This window comes from Neopsephotus bourkii, unplaced genomic scaffold (genome assembly GCF_033783945.1).
Source record: "Neopsephotus bourkii isolate Nb327-2 ecotype Australia unplaced genomic scaffold, CSIRO-AGI_Nbou_v1 NB_1525, whole genome shotgun sequence".
NCBI classification, from domain to species: domain Eukaryota; kingdom Metazoa; phylum Chordata; class Aves; order Psittaciformes; family Psittacidae; genus Neopsephotus; species Neopsephotus bourkii.
In genome coordinates, this window is record NW_026902001.1 from 362,034 (window position 1) to 376,658 (window position 14,625).

A 14,625-nucleotide genomic window follows, 5' to 3' on the forward strand; every position below is an offset into this window, starting at 1 on the left:
GAAGCGCTGACACCAGGCACAAGGTTTCACTTCAGTGAAGTGATAGAGAAGAACCCAAGTGAACAGAAACCAACGAAAGTATTTGAGTCCCAGTCACCCAAAACCACTGAGGCTTGACACAGATGCACTGCACAGCTCACTCAGGGCCAGGTGAGGCACAGGGATGGGGTGAGGATGCTTTTGGAGACCACCAGCACCAGCTTCCCAACAAAGGTGATGGGATCAGCAGTGTCCTGCTTGCCTGGCCAAGGAAAAGCATGAGAGGTGGAGGAATTCCTCCTGGCTTTGGGGCACAGTTGCCCCAAACCTGCTCCTATCTGATGAAGTATCTGGTCCTTTGTGAGTAAATATCAGCCTTGAAGGCTTCTCTCATATTGGAAATGCAGCTTGGGACAGATAATACCCAACACTGCAAGTCCTACCTGAGCCCTGAGCAAACAAGGGGACCCCTGCACATAGTAATGCACCCTAATGTGTTATCATTCCTGCATCCCACCTCTGCCACATGATGCTGTGCCACAGTGTCCTTCCCAGTCCCTCTACACCCACTAGTTGCCTCCTCTTCGACATAGCTTGGAAGCTGTTTGGGATGGGAATAGTGCTGCTGGTTTTGTGGAGCGAGGCACAGAATGGACCCAGACTGATCTCTGGGCTCTGATGGTAGCACTAAAAACAAGCGGTGCAGCTGCATCCAACAGAAGGCACCTCCGCTCCCTGCTGCTGCTTCTCCGTGGTCTTGGGGTGGAAATTGAAAGAGCCCTGAGGATGCAGCACACGGCTCCAGGCAGCTCAGGATGGTGGTTTCTGAGGAAGAACTCACACCAGCACATGTAGGGAAACCGCAAGTGGCATTTATAGTGTCCCAGCCTGAGCCCATCATGCACTTCACAACGGGGTCTGCATTATTCCAGCACAAACCATAGCAGGCCCTTGCTGCCAACTCACCCATGGTGGGGTGAGTCTTCCTCATGCTCTGAGGGAGCAACAAGGCCTGGGACAGGATTAAACCCCATGGGAACACTGTGATGGTCCTCAGGAGCAGGGAAAGGCTGCGGGGGGGAATGGTGATGGTGCACCTACAAGGTGCCATCTCCATCTCTATGACCAAGCATCCCATAAGAGCTTAAAGGATTTGGGCACTTATTGCCCTTAGTGTCCTGGTGCATCCTCAAAAATCTTGGTCTGCACCATCTCCACTCACAAGCACCAAAGCCACGTGCTGTAATGCCAGAAAGGGATGTGCATAGGGGAAGAGACAGGACTAAAAGCATCCCACCAACACCGTTGGGGCACAGAGCACATATTAGCCATAGAGAAGGCTGCTCATTGTATAAATACCTTGGAATCCAGGGCCCCCCTTAATCCTACAAGATAAACATCAAATAACAGTTGGGTCTCCCATCCTAGAGCACCTTTAAGTTGCTCTATGCGTGTCTTGCTGTGTACCTACTGTTCCTTGGGACTGCAACCTCAGGGGCTTGCCCTGAAGGGATGCAGGGGAGTCAGCCTCAAGTTCCACAAGAGCTGAGCACTTAGTTCTTTCAGGGAGGCTTCATTGGGAAGACCAAGCTGCTCATCCAAACCACTTGGCAATCCTACAGACAGAGCAGCCTCCTGGCAGAACTGAGCTGGGGTCAACTCACCCCAATTCAAGGTAAGTCACCTTAAATGTGCCCTCCGCACACGCTCATGATTGGAAAGGTCTCACCCAAGCAGGGAAGATAGCTTCGCATCCATCTCCTAAGGATGGATGATGCTCCAGCTGCTTGGATCTACAGGCATCCCCTTTGCAAGTGCCTACATCCCCCCGGTATGTTGGGTACCAGCGTCACACCATGAGGACTGGTACTTCCCTGTCTGCACCCATTAGCAGGGCTGACCCACAGATGGCACAGCCTGCTATGGAGATGGAGCCAGAGTTCACATTTGTCCTTCACAGTGGGCAAGAGATGGACCAAACGCAGTCCTCGCACCCCTTCCAGAGCCTCTTGATGCATTGCCCCACACAGCCTTGACATGAAGGCAGGTGAGGGTACAGATGCTCTGCCTCCCCCGCTGCACCACGGACCTCATTCTACAGTGGTGCGACTCCCTTTTTGCTCTTGGTTTTGAACAAACACCACCATGCCCACTAAACAAAGCCAGTGAGAAAGCTGGATGGAAAGGACAGCGGGGAAATGCTCAAGCAGGCAATAATGGGAGGAGGACCATAAATAACTGCCCCCACCCCATGACCCAGCTCAGTGCTGTGGAGGATGAGCAGGGATCTACCTTCACAACCCCTGGAATTAAGGCTATGCAAATGACACCCTTTTCTTCCTCCATTGCATCACAGCATTTTGGCTCCATCCCAGAGATGGAGCAGGAGGGAGGTGACAGCAGATTAACACAGATCCCACTGCAGTGAAGACAAGGGCAGGAGCAAGCCAGAGATACCAGATTCCCCCCATCAGGTTTGAGCTCCCACTCATCACAACCAAGAACCACATTGCAAGAGAAATACAAAACATAGCACTTTAATTGCAGGGGGGGATAAAAAAATACAAAAGAGTCAATAAATGTCAGGCATAAAATAAATAGGCAGCTTAGTAGTACGCACACATGTGCAGTCCTGGTTTGTGTCAGCTGCATGAACATGCTTTGTGTCAACCCACAAAGCATGTTAATGAGGATTTACACATGGGTGCAACTGCCTGGTCATGCTTGGGAGGGACCAACACATGCATTTGGGAGGGTGAAGCCGAACTATTCAACTACGCTGCGATCTTGAAAATAAAAGATATTTAATATTTATATAAACTCTGTCTCTGGTTAGGAAAAATTAAGATTTCTAAACTCTTATATTCAACATTCACATATATAATCTGTGCATTTCCAAATTTCAAAATACTTCAGTATTACAGATAGCAAAAATAGAGGGATTTGAGAAGGTCCTGCTTGGAAGGCATACCCTGGCTTCCATCAGCAGAGGTCTTTGGGCGGAGAAAAGCTGATTTACAGAAAGGATTTCCTATACTTGAGCATCTTAAGGCCTTCTGAAGAGTTATCCCCTAATAAATTGCTACTCTCAGAAAGGCCTGAGCTGCAAACCACTAGTGCAGGGCGTTATAGCTGTTGAGCTTTGGATCTGCTTGACTGGCCATGAACAAAGACAACACAAAGCAAAGCCAACCCCAGACACTCCCTCCTCCCCCTGCCATTAGCTACAGACAATGGGACTACCCTACTGGGTACAAGTCATTTCTATCAGTGAAGGTCGTGTTGGCAGGATGGATGCTGAGCACCCAACCTACAGCAATTTTTACTGTTGTATTTATAGACTCTGGACTGGAAACAGCAAACAACAAAAGCCAACTTTCCAGAAAGGGAATTCAGGCACTAAGAGGACAAAACTGGGTCTGGATCACCCCAAACCACCACGCTATGACTGCAGAGAAGGAGGCTCAGACAGCAATCTGCTGGTTTTCCCTGAAGAGCGGCCGCTGGTGCGTTGCACAGATGTCCTGGAAGATCCTGTACACTTGGTCATGCTGCGTCTCATCAGCTATGGGGAGCATGGGGCTGCTGCTGCAGGTCTTCCCGGCCTCCTCCACCACCTGCCTGACACACAGCTGCTCCACCTGCACAAGAAGAAGTCATGAAGACCACTAAAAGTCATGGAGACACTGAATGAAGAGGACACTCTCTGGGCATCTCCCACCGATGGCATCCACCCGCATCAATTCAAGCAGTACGGAATAGGGCGGGAGAGACACAGCAGAGCCATTGTAACACCAGACATGGGTAGCCAGGTCCAGCCAGGCCAACATGTCCAACTGCACAAGCCACCTTGGCACAAATACCTCTATAATAGGAGCTCCTCTCCCAGCAGAGCTATAGGGAGGTAGGAGACAGCACATGCAAAGTGCTGGTGCGGACACACAAAGCAGGAGGAGGTGACCAGGGCAGAAAGATGTGCAGGAGGCAAAGGACCAGTCTCTGAACTTGTGAAATCAGGACCTCACAGACTTGGTGGGTCTGTTTGCTGAAGGGCAGGTGCAGCACTCTCCCTGTGTCCTCCTGCCATTTCCCTGCTTCCACAGCCTTCTTAGCCCAAGGGGGTCCCACACTGGGTGCAGGCTTCAGGAACACCCTGGTGATCGCCCCAAGGCTTTGAGATCCCAGAATTGTTCCAGCTGCTCCAGGGAGAATTATCTGGCCAGAGCCATGGGGACTGCCCCTCTCATCCCATCTCCTCCTTCACCCCCCTGAAGGTTTCCCAACCCCACTGCTGTCCACCATGGTTGTTCACCACATCTACTGGCTGTTCAGCTTGAATCTTTCACTTAACCATTCCAGGGATTTATTCCACTGTTTCCTAAATGGGAGGGCACAGGTCCCAGTGCCAAAAGGCACAAAGAGAAGGAAGAGAGCAGATTTCTAGGAGTTTAAAGAAAGCTTTTTCCATTTGGGAGCTTTGTTTGCAAACATGATCTACTCAGATCAAGGAGTCTCTGACAAGCAACAGCCCAAAGCACCTCTCAGGAGGCTGTGGATAAGCAGGTACCCATGCCACACCACCCCATCAATTCAAGCACCCAAATGACCACGGTTCTGGGGGATGAAGCTAAAGCCCTATTTGAGGGGGAAAAAGGGGGAATATGGTCCATACAAGGTGGGAAATCCAGCATCATTGCTCCCAAGGGCAACCCTCCATACCTGCACAAGGATGAGCTTACACCGCAGCGGCACTGCATCTGGGAACTCCTCTCCGAAGCACAGCATGACTCTGCTCTCTGGGAAGCGGCCCTGGTTGTTGTAATACTGCTGCAGCTCTGCAAGGAGAGAACAGTTGGAAACTGCCTGCCAGCCTTTGCTACACAGGTCTGGGACCAAGCACCCTGACACAGAGGAAGGCTGTGGGCTCAAGAGAAGCTGCTTTGTTGTGCAAAGCCTTCAATTGGGATGCGTTTGCCAAGTGACACAAAACACCAGGTTATTCCTCCCTAGATCTGGTAGCATCAGCTACTCATGCAGAACACTTGGGTAACCCATCAGTGATGGGCAGGGACAACTTCAAAGTGCTCTAAGGCAAAAGGGCTCTACCCTTCCAACCCCACTGAATGGATAAAGATGGGAATGCTCCTACAAACCTCTAAAGAATGAGTTGGTATCAAATATCTTCACCACCTCATCCCGGTCCAGCTTGTTGGGCCTGTCCTTGTAGACCATGGTGTTGCCGCTCCAGAAGACCCTGCCCTGGCAGAGCCTCTTGATGAAGATGCCCTGCTTGTTGCTGTGCAGCAGGACCCCCCTCTCCAAGTGCCCAAAGAGCTTCTTGGTGATCTGCTTCTGGCGGTCGTTCTGGATGGCATCAGCAGAGGGGAACCGCACGTGCTCCAGGGCATCCGGAGCATAGAGCTTCTCCCCATGGCTGGAGGGCTGGCTGAGCGAGAGCCGGCAGCCCTCGCTGCACGACGTGGTGATGCGCCCCACCAGCCTCCCACCGTAGAAGAAGCTGATCACCATCTGGGAATAGCCTGCGGAATGATGGGGATGGGAAACACCATCAGGGGAAGACAAACCCTGCCTGCTCTTCACTGCAATGCACAAACCCTGCGGGAGCTGCAGAACTTCACGGGAATGAGTCTCACTTGATGGAGATCTCCACCATGGAATCAACCAGGCTGGAAAAGACCTTTAAGATCAAGTCCAACCGCTCCCCAGCACTGCCAAGGCCACCACTAACCCACATGACTGAGGGCCTTGGCTACATGGTTTGGGAACACTTCCAGGGATGGCAATTCCATCACTTCCTTGGGAAGCCTGTTCCAATCCTGACGACCTTGTCAGAGGACTTCTCCATCACCCAGGCTGGTAGCAGTGCTGATCAAGCAAGAGCTCCCGATACTAAACCCCTTCCTCCTGCCTTTGCTCCACACTTCCCTTACTGTTGCCAGATCTCTCCATGCCAAAGACATGGTTGATCCCAGGGCAACTCCCCATGCCAGTGCCATGGCCACAGGACACAAAGCAGGATGTGACCCTACTTTGCATGCAAAGCCTGTGTATACTCAGGAGGATGCAGCACCCCCAAAGCAAAGCCTCCCCCCCAAAGGCAGGGAGCAGTCACCTTCTGCTACAACACACATGAGGCCAAGCACCAAAGAGGCATCTGACGGCCACAGTCTGCAGTCAAGCTGGGGACCTGCCTTTACCTGAATGATGCTGCTCGTAGCTGGAGTATCCATTCATCAGTGGTAATGCTGTGGGTAGAGAGAAAGCCAAACTGAGCCTACATGCCCAGTTCCCAAATCCCAGTCCCCTCCTCTCCACCAGCCTCCTGGTTTTCTGTGCCAGGCACATCAGGCTTCCCAGCTCTCACACAGGAGATGGGAATAAACACTTCCAAGTGGATTTAATCGTGAGCAGTGCCTGGTTAATTGCCTGGTACCAACGACAGTGCTCATAATTAGTACTTTAAGCATTAATAAGAAAGATAAAATACAACTGTTGTCCATTACACATCATCTCCTGCCTTAGTCCCATCAGACATCACATAAAAGCTACTTACCAGGGCTGGGCTGCTGCACCCACCAGTCAGGTATTGGGGGGTTTCTGCAGGTCTCCTGGGGTGGTGAGGGGCTTCTCTTGATGATCCCCAGATATTCATCTACACAGGGGGACTGTGAGACAGCAGGCACTGAGATCAGAGCAGGTTCAATACCTCAGGCAGCCACTGACCTACACTGAGACACCTGCAGTGCTCAGAGAGGGTCCAAATGGCAACGCCAACAGGATGCCAATGAATTTGGTTAGAAAGATCAAGTTTGGCCTTCCCCTTCCACTCAAATAACACCCTTCAGGGCTACTGAGCAGAAGCAGCCCAATGCAACATGGCCAAGAAGGGGATCAGAGCTGAAAAGCAGCCTCCATTCCCCAGCAAAGGTCTCACTGGCCCGGATGCAAATAAAGCATGAGGTGCTCATCACAGCCATGTGCTGGCTCACATGAATGAGCTGCAATACCCAGTGCTGCTCCCCAATGCTCTGCAGACTGAACTTTAGGAAGGCAACAAACATTATCAGGCAATTGGACATGAGCCCACCTCCAGCAAGTCACCCACAGTGAAGGCTCACCTCTTTCATGAGATCATCGATTGCAGAGGAGTTGCAGTCCATCTCTGTGACTTCATTCAGGCTGCTCCCATTGGCAATGCCTGCTTTGCCTGGAAAGGGAGGCCAGGATGCAGTGAGGACACACACACACCCCCATAGCTACAGCTTGTGTCACCACTGGGCTTCAGAAACCCTTCACCCCATGAAAGTTATGAAGTTGAGAACCACAGGACAGCAAAGCCACATAACAGCACCTCAGGGGGCTCACAGCCACTTCCAGAGCTGCATTGACAAAACCCAGCTTGCAGCCCATTGCCCCATTGCACAGTGACCAATAGCGAGGCAAATTGAGTCTGGCCTGTAGCAGAGACAGAGCTAGAGCAGAGGAGAGGGATGGGTTTTTTCTGAGCACCCCAGAGACCGGAGCTGCTGCTTCTCCTTTTTGCACCAAGCGCAGTCATGCTGCTGGTGGGAACCTGCAGTGCCATTTGCATAGCAGCAGCACGTCCCCCATATGAATGTGGCTGAAGGGGACTGAGAGGCTAAAGGCAGATTTCCTGACAGCAACACTTCTCAAGTATTTTACACTTAAAAGGAAAAGCACACACACACCCGCAACCACAATGAGATATACTTAGTGTGACCTGTGCTGCACCAGACCGCACAGCAGCAACTGCTCTCTGCTGCTAATCACTGCTGCCAAGAGATGGGATTGACTGCAGCTCCTGGACATCCACCTAGGGCAGGCATTGGGAGGACAAAAGGATGGGGCTCAAGTACCCTCATCAAGGTGTGAATGACGTTGGGTTTGCCTCTGCATCATCTTTACAGGATGGATGCTCACAGAAGGGGGCTTGGAACTAGATGATCCTAACGTCCTTTCCAACCCTAACTATTCTATGATGCTGCAGTTATCCCTGATATCCTAAGCAGCTGTCTAGGGGTGTAGAAAAAAAGTCTGCCCTTTCTTGCTACCACAGTGACAGAGGGGACATGTGCAAAGCAGGACCAGCAAAGCATCACAGCACAAGAGCAGAGACCGGCCAAGAAAAAGCAGATGGCTCAGATACAGATCAGCAGCAGGAGTCTGGCTACTCACAGCACCAACCAGGGTCAGTCATTTATCAGGGCACTCACTTTTCTGCTCCTCCTCTGGCACGATCCTGTAGACCTTGTAGGGCTCAGAGATGTCGAGCTGGGACCTGTCTGTCACCTCCTCAAAGTCAGGGCTCTTGTTCAAAGCGCAGCGCAGCCGCGTCTTCCATGTGGCCGGTTCCGCTTTGTCGCCTTCTTTGAACTTGCCTTTGAAAACAGCCCAGGCCTAAAACAAAGCAACCACCACCACAGAATAACCCTCCATACGAGCTCCTAGACTGCAGACACGTGCACACACAGGGACAAGCATCTGGGTGCGGAGCAGCACCACCTGCCCAGTGATGCTCACAGGTGTGCAAAGGGCTGCAGCGCCCAGGCTTTAGAAAGCAGAAGTCAAGATCATCAAATGTGGCTTCATCTCCGCACCTACAGGTCAGGAGCTGCTGGGGATTTGAGGAATCACTGCAGAAGTAGTGATAACACTGATAACACCTCAATTAAAATCAAAATAAACCTAATTTTCCAGCTTCTGGCTAATAAAGGAGAGCCGCTTTCTTTGTAAGATCAGAACATGCTTTTGGAAGGAGAATACATTTTACCATTGAAAGGAGACTGAAAAATTGTTTGTTTTTTTCTACACATATTTACTTTTAATAGATATTTCTATATTTCCAGATAGGTGAATTCAATGCCATCCTCATAACCCAGTGCTCTTGAACCAACCACTAACCAGTGGTCACTGCCTTGAAAGTGAACTTGCTTACCAGTATTTGGAAGTGGGGGCAGAGGGAAGGCAATTCCTGACCTTTCTAGTTCAGGATGGAATTTTCCAGTTTTTCCCAAAAAACTGGAAATCCCCCCCCCCCCCCCCTTCAGTGACATCCAAGACTTCCTTCCCTCCTGCAAAGGCCTTTTATCAGTAATAACCTGGTAATAAGTTTAGAGCAAGTTAAAACGAACACATCCAGCTCCTCCTCATGTCAAACCTAAAAGTGGTACCAACATTTGGCAAAAAGGAATAGATACCCCCAAAAGAGGCTTGGAGACCAATTGTGGGGTGAAGCATCTCTTCCAAAGGGTAGAGATGCAAAAGCTATAGACAGCATGGACATCTCGCACCAGCAGCACTATCAGCATGGGGGAAAACAGCACTATAGAGCTCAGAAACTGTTGATAAAACACATTAACCATCTGGCCTTACCTTGAAAATAGATGCATCCACCTCCTGGTTGTAGTCCTGCTTCCCAGCGTGTTTCCATGGGATGCGGAACATGGTTTTCTCCTCATTCTCCCAGATAAGCCCAGGGTAGAGCTCGCTGTCGATCTGCTCAATGAGCCACTGCCGCAGCCGCCGGCCACCGTTGCGGTCGCACATCCTGCATGGCATGAGAGATCCAAGCCCCATTAGTTCCCCTAGGATTGTCCCAGCACAGCTGGGGTACAAGGATTATGCTGTGCTCATGTCCCATGTCTGCACATTAAAACATCCCCCTGCTTCTTTCATAATGAAGAAAAAATCAAGGCAACTTATTCTGAGTTATTACATCCTCCCACTCTATCAATCAAAGCTCTGCTCACAAAACCAGGCTGATCTGGTGCTTTCCTGCAGCAGTAAAAGGAGTAAGTTACATAGGAAGCAGATGAAAAGGGACTAAAGCACCTGGTCCTGCTGTCAACTGAGCAAGTGACTCTGGGCAGATCATCCCAGGGCAGACACTCATTAGCATCTGCAGAAGACAGGGATGGGGCCACACTACCGACCCTCTCCAACAGAGGATGGACGCCAAGATGCGGGATGAAGTCACACCCCCATTATTGGGGACCTCTGGTCATTTTGAGCCAAAATCACTGAGTAACTTTATGGAGGATCCATGAGAAAGCTTCTCCTGCCCAACTGAAGGCAAAGCACCAGGATTAGCCTTCCTGGCATCCTCCATCACCTCCATGGTAAGACCTATATGGACTTCAGGAGCTGGTGGCCTGGCAGGAGGGATCAGCAGCCCCAGGCTCAAAGCCCTGCTCCAAGTTTTACAGGACTGCCTTTCCCCGATTTCCTTTTCTTTACTGCCCCACAGGAAGGTTTTTGGGGTGAAAACAAGGACGTTTCCAGTACAGCCCGTACCGGTGGTCCCTGCTTTGCTCACACCAGATCAGTACCACCAACTTCTGTCCCTTCCCCATTGCCCTACTGCTACTCAGTAGGGCACACAGACCCTTCTGCCATCAACAGACCCCCTGGTTTTGGGGATGGTGAGAGCTAATACCACCAGCCACCAATGTCGGATCCCAGCTGCCCCTCCAAAGCCGGACACCCCAAAGCACATGCCATAAATGGGAGCACACAACCTATGAGCATGCTCTGGAGTTATAGCAAGATGAAGAGCCTCAGAAACACCAGCTGAAATGAGACTCTCTTCTAGACCTGCCTGCTTTCTAAACAGCTTGTTTCCATCATCACTGGCAGAGGTCAGAGCTCCATTCCCCTCCATGGAAGGCTGCCCAAGCCCTCCAGGCTGGCCCCAGTGGCACAAATCAGCACACACAACACAGGCAAAGAGCCCTCCCTGCAGCATGCAGGGCACCAGCCCCACACCAGGACAACCAGAAAGAATATAGGACTGGCAGAGGCAGCACTGCACCATCAGCCAGTGGTCCATGGGGATGGGTTGGGATGGAAGGGAGCTTAAAGCTCATCCAGTTCCAACCCCTGCCATGGGCACCTTTCACTGGAGCAGCTTGCTCCAAGCCCCTGTGTCCAACCTGGCCTTGAACACTGCCAGGGATGGGGCAGCCACAGCTTCTCTGGGCACCCTGTGCCAGCACCTCAGCACCCTCACAGGGAAGAGCTTCTGCCTAAGAGCTCATCTCAGTCTCCCTTCTAGCAGGTTCAAGGCATTCCCCTTGCCCTGTCCCTACAGGCCCTTGTCCCAAGCCCCTCTCCAGGTTTCCTGCAGCCCCTTTAGGCACTGGAGCTGCTCTAAGGTCTCCCCTTCAGGAGCCTTCCCTTCTCCAGGCTGCCCCAGCCCAGCTCTCTCAGCCTGGCTCCAGAGCAGAGCTGCTCCAGCCCTCGCAGCACCCCCATGGCCTCCTATGGCCGCGCATCCCTCCCGTACCCGGTATACGCTCCGCGATCCTCACCCGCTCCACGCCGCCGCACCCACTCCTCACCCGCGCTACCGCCCTTTTATAACCGCCCGGAAGGGGGCGAGCCCGCCAGCGCCCACACTCGCGCGCGGCCCAGCCAATAGCCAGCCTTACCCCCCTCTCTCCCCGCGCCCACCCCACCCAATGGGGAGCTGCCTCCGCTTTCGGCTGTCCAATGGGAAGCCTCCTAGCTGGGCATGCGCGGCTGGCGCCGCGTTCTCCGAAGAGAGAGCCTTTCCGGGAAATCAGCCACGGGGAGGGGGCGTGGCCTGGACGGGGGCGTGGCTTCGTGGGGGCGTGGCCATTGAGGGGGCGGGGTCTCCAGGTGGGTGGTAGGGTCACTCGTGTCCCGCCTGTCCCCCGCTGAGCGCACGGTGCCCGGAGTCGGGCTGGCCACAGGCACGGACCGGGCTCCACAGGCTCCCATTGATCCCTTCCCAGTCTCACACCAGTCCCAGACCAGTCTCCCCAGTCCCAGACTGGTCCTTCCCAAGTTTCAGTCCAGTCTCCGATCGATCCATACCCAATAGTCCGACCAGTTTCCCCAGTCCCAGAGTTCCCAACCAGTCTCCTCAGTCTCATCTCAGTCCATCCCAGTCCCCAACTGATTCATCCCCAGTCCTAGATCGTTCCATCCCCAGTCCAAGTTCAGTCCATCCCCAGTCACAGACCAGTCTCCCAGTGCCCAATCAATCCATACCCCGTCCCCAACTGGTTCATCTTCAGTCCTAGACCTGTCTCCCCAGTCCTCGATCAGTTCACCCCAGTCCCAGATCAGACTATCCCCAATCCCAGACCAGCCTCCCCAGTCAGTCCCTGATTGATTCACCCTCAGTCTCAGAGCAGTCTCCCCAGCCCCTGATCAGTCCATATCCCAGCAATTCCCAGTTCCCTCCTGGATCAGCTCCAGGTCCAGATCAATCCCTCCCTCGCTGCTCCAGCTGGGATCAGAGCCCTGGCAGAGCACGGCAGCCTCAGGCCATCCCCACCATCCCTAGCTGGGGCTGCTGGCTGTGATGGAGCATAAAGGATCCTCTGCAGCCTGACCTCAGAGGGGGGTTTTTTTGGGATTACCAGATTACACACACATTTCTTGGAAGAAAACCGTAATTACTCCCATGTGGGTAATAGAGAGAAATGGGAAATGTATGGAGCTGCGCAGCTGCTACAATAAAAATAATGATCTAAGGTACACAACCTTTAGTGTCATTCCTAACAAATAACATCAGTAATAACCCTTGTTTTAAAACACTCAACTGATCCTAATCAGATCCCACACACCCCCATGAGATCTGAGGGGAGCCAAAAACTTCTCTTGCAATCAGATGTGGTTGGGAGGGTTATTTGGGGTTTTTTTTTACTGAGAAACAAGTTCAGCTTTGCAGGGGGAGCTGCATCTCTGCCCCCCATGGCACCAGTTCCACACAGGACAGAGACACCCCCAGTTAAAAATGGTTTATTTTGCAGAAGTAGTGAGAAATGCAGGATATTTCCAAGGGGAATTGTATAATCCAGCTTCTCCATTGACTAAACGGGACCCTGCTGCCAGCGAGGGGATTCCATCGCCTTTGCCTTCATTCTGGCTTCACAGCTTCATGGGCAGCCAGGAAAAGCAAAATCTCAGCTCTCTGGGATGAGAAGTGTCCCAATGGGAGGAGGATAAAACAACCACCCCCTTAAAACGGGGGTTTTGGCCGCTCCTGGTGCCGGCCGGCTGGAATGGAGCGGGATGGCAAAGGGAAAAGCGAAACACGCCCTGGGGCAGGCAGCAGCGCCTGGAATTTCTTGTAAACCATTTCCCTGTGTGTGAGCAGCACCATGGGAAGCTCATTTACACTTGAACAGAGCGGTTTCCCCTGCAGCAGAGGCACTTGGCAAAGAGAAATCAATGGGGTTTACCTCCTTCGGGGGGTTGCCTTCCACTGCCGAAAGCCCTAAAGCCACCACAGGTCCCAACGGTGTAGGCCACAGTGGAAAAATACATGGATGACCCGGGGAATTACAGACCAGTCAGTCTCACCTCTGTGCCTGGCAAAATCTTGGAGCAGATTCTCCTGGAAGGCATGCTAAGGCACATGGAAAACAACAAGGTGCTTGGTGACAGCCAGCATGGCTTCACTAAGGGGAAATCCTGCCTGACCAATTTGGTGGCCTTTTATGATGGGGCTACGGAACTGATGGACAGGGGTAGAGCAGTTGATGTCATCTACCTGGACCTATGTAAAGCGTTCCACACTGTCCCACACTACATCCTTGTCTCTAAATTGGAGAGACATCAATTTGATGAATGGAGCACTCGGTGGATAAAGAACTGGCTGGATGGCCGCACACAAAGAGTTGTGGTCAGTGGCTCAATGTCCAGCTGGAGACCAGTAACGAGTGGTGTCCCTCAGGGATCGGTGTCGGGACCGGTCTTGTTTAACATCTTCATCACTGACATAGACAGTGGGATTGAGTGCGCCCTCAGCAAGTTTGCCGATGACACGAAGCTGTGTGGTTCGGTTGATACGCTGGAGGGAAGGAATGCCATCCAGAGCGACCCTGACATGCTTGTGAGGTGGGCTGATGCCAACCTCATGAAGTTTAACCATGCCAAGTGCAAGGTCCTACACCTGGGTCGGGGCAATGCCAGGCACAGCTACAGGTTGGGCAGAGAAGAGATTCAGAGCAGCCCTGTGGAGAAGGACTTGGGGGTGCTGGTCGATGACAAAATGAACATGAGCCAGCTTCACTGTTCACTTGCAGCCCAGAAAGCCAACCATATCCTGGGCTGCATCAAAAGGAGCGTGACCAGCAGGTCGAAGGAGGTGATCCTGCCCCTCTACTCTGCTCTCGTGAGACCCCACTTGGAGTATTGTGTGCAGTTCTGGTGTCCTCAACATAAAAAGGACATGGAACTGTTGGAACAAGTCCAGAGGAGGCCACGAGGATGATCAGGGGACTGGAGCACCTCCTGTATGAAAATAGGCTGAGAAAGTTGGGGCTGTTCAGCCTGGAGAAGAGAAGGCTGCGTGGAGACCTCATAGCAGCCTTCCAGTATCTGAAGGGGGCCTATAGGAATGCTGGGGAGGGACTCTTCATTAGGGACTGTAGTGATAGGACAAGGGGTAATGGGTTAAAACTTAAACAGGGGAAGTTTAGATTGGATATAAGGAGGAAATTCTTTCCTGTTAGGGTGGTGAGGCACTGGAATGGGTTGCCCAAGGAGGTTGTGAATGCTCCATCCCTGGCAGTGTTCAAGGCCAGGTTGGACAAGGCCTTGGGTGATATGGTTTAGAGCAAGGTGTCC

At 52.2% G+C, this 14,625-nt stretch overlaps 1 protein-coding gene across 1 annotated transcript; it reads right to left on the minus strand.

Moving 5' to 3' along the window:
- Window positions 1-2,500: 2,500 nt before the first annotated feature.
- On the minus strand, window positions 2,501-11,399 carry IRF8 (interferon regulatory factor 8). Its single transcript, XM_061369936.1, has 9 exons — window positions 11,331-11,399; window positions 9,394-9,568; window positions 8,235-8,418; window positions 7,119-7,207; window positions 6,554-6,665; window positions 6,198-6,245; window positions 5,133-5,519; window positions 4,699-4,814; window positions 2,501-3,620 (listed from the first exon to the last, which is right to left on the minus strand). The coding sequence occupies exons 2-9, from the start codon at window positions 9,565-9,567 to the stop codon at window positions 3,444-3,446; spliced, it is 1,287 nt and encodes a 428-aa protein (XP_061225920.1). The 5' UTR covers window position 9,568; window positions 11,331-11,399; the 3' UTR covers window positions 2,501-3,443.
- Window positions 11,400-14,625: the final 3,226 nt, after the last annotated feature.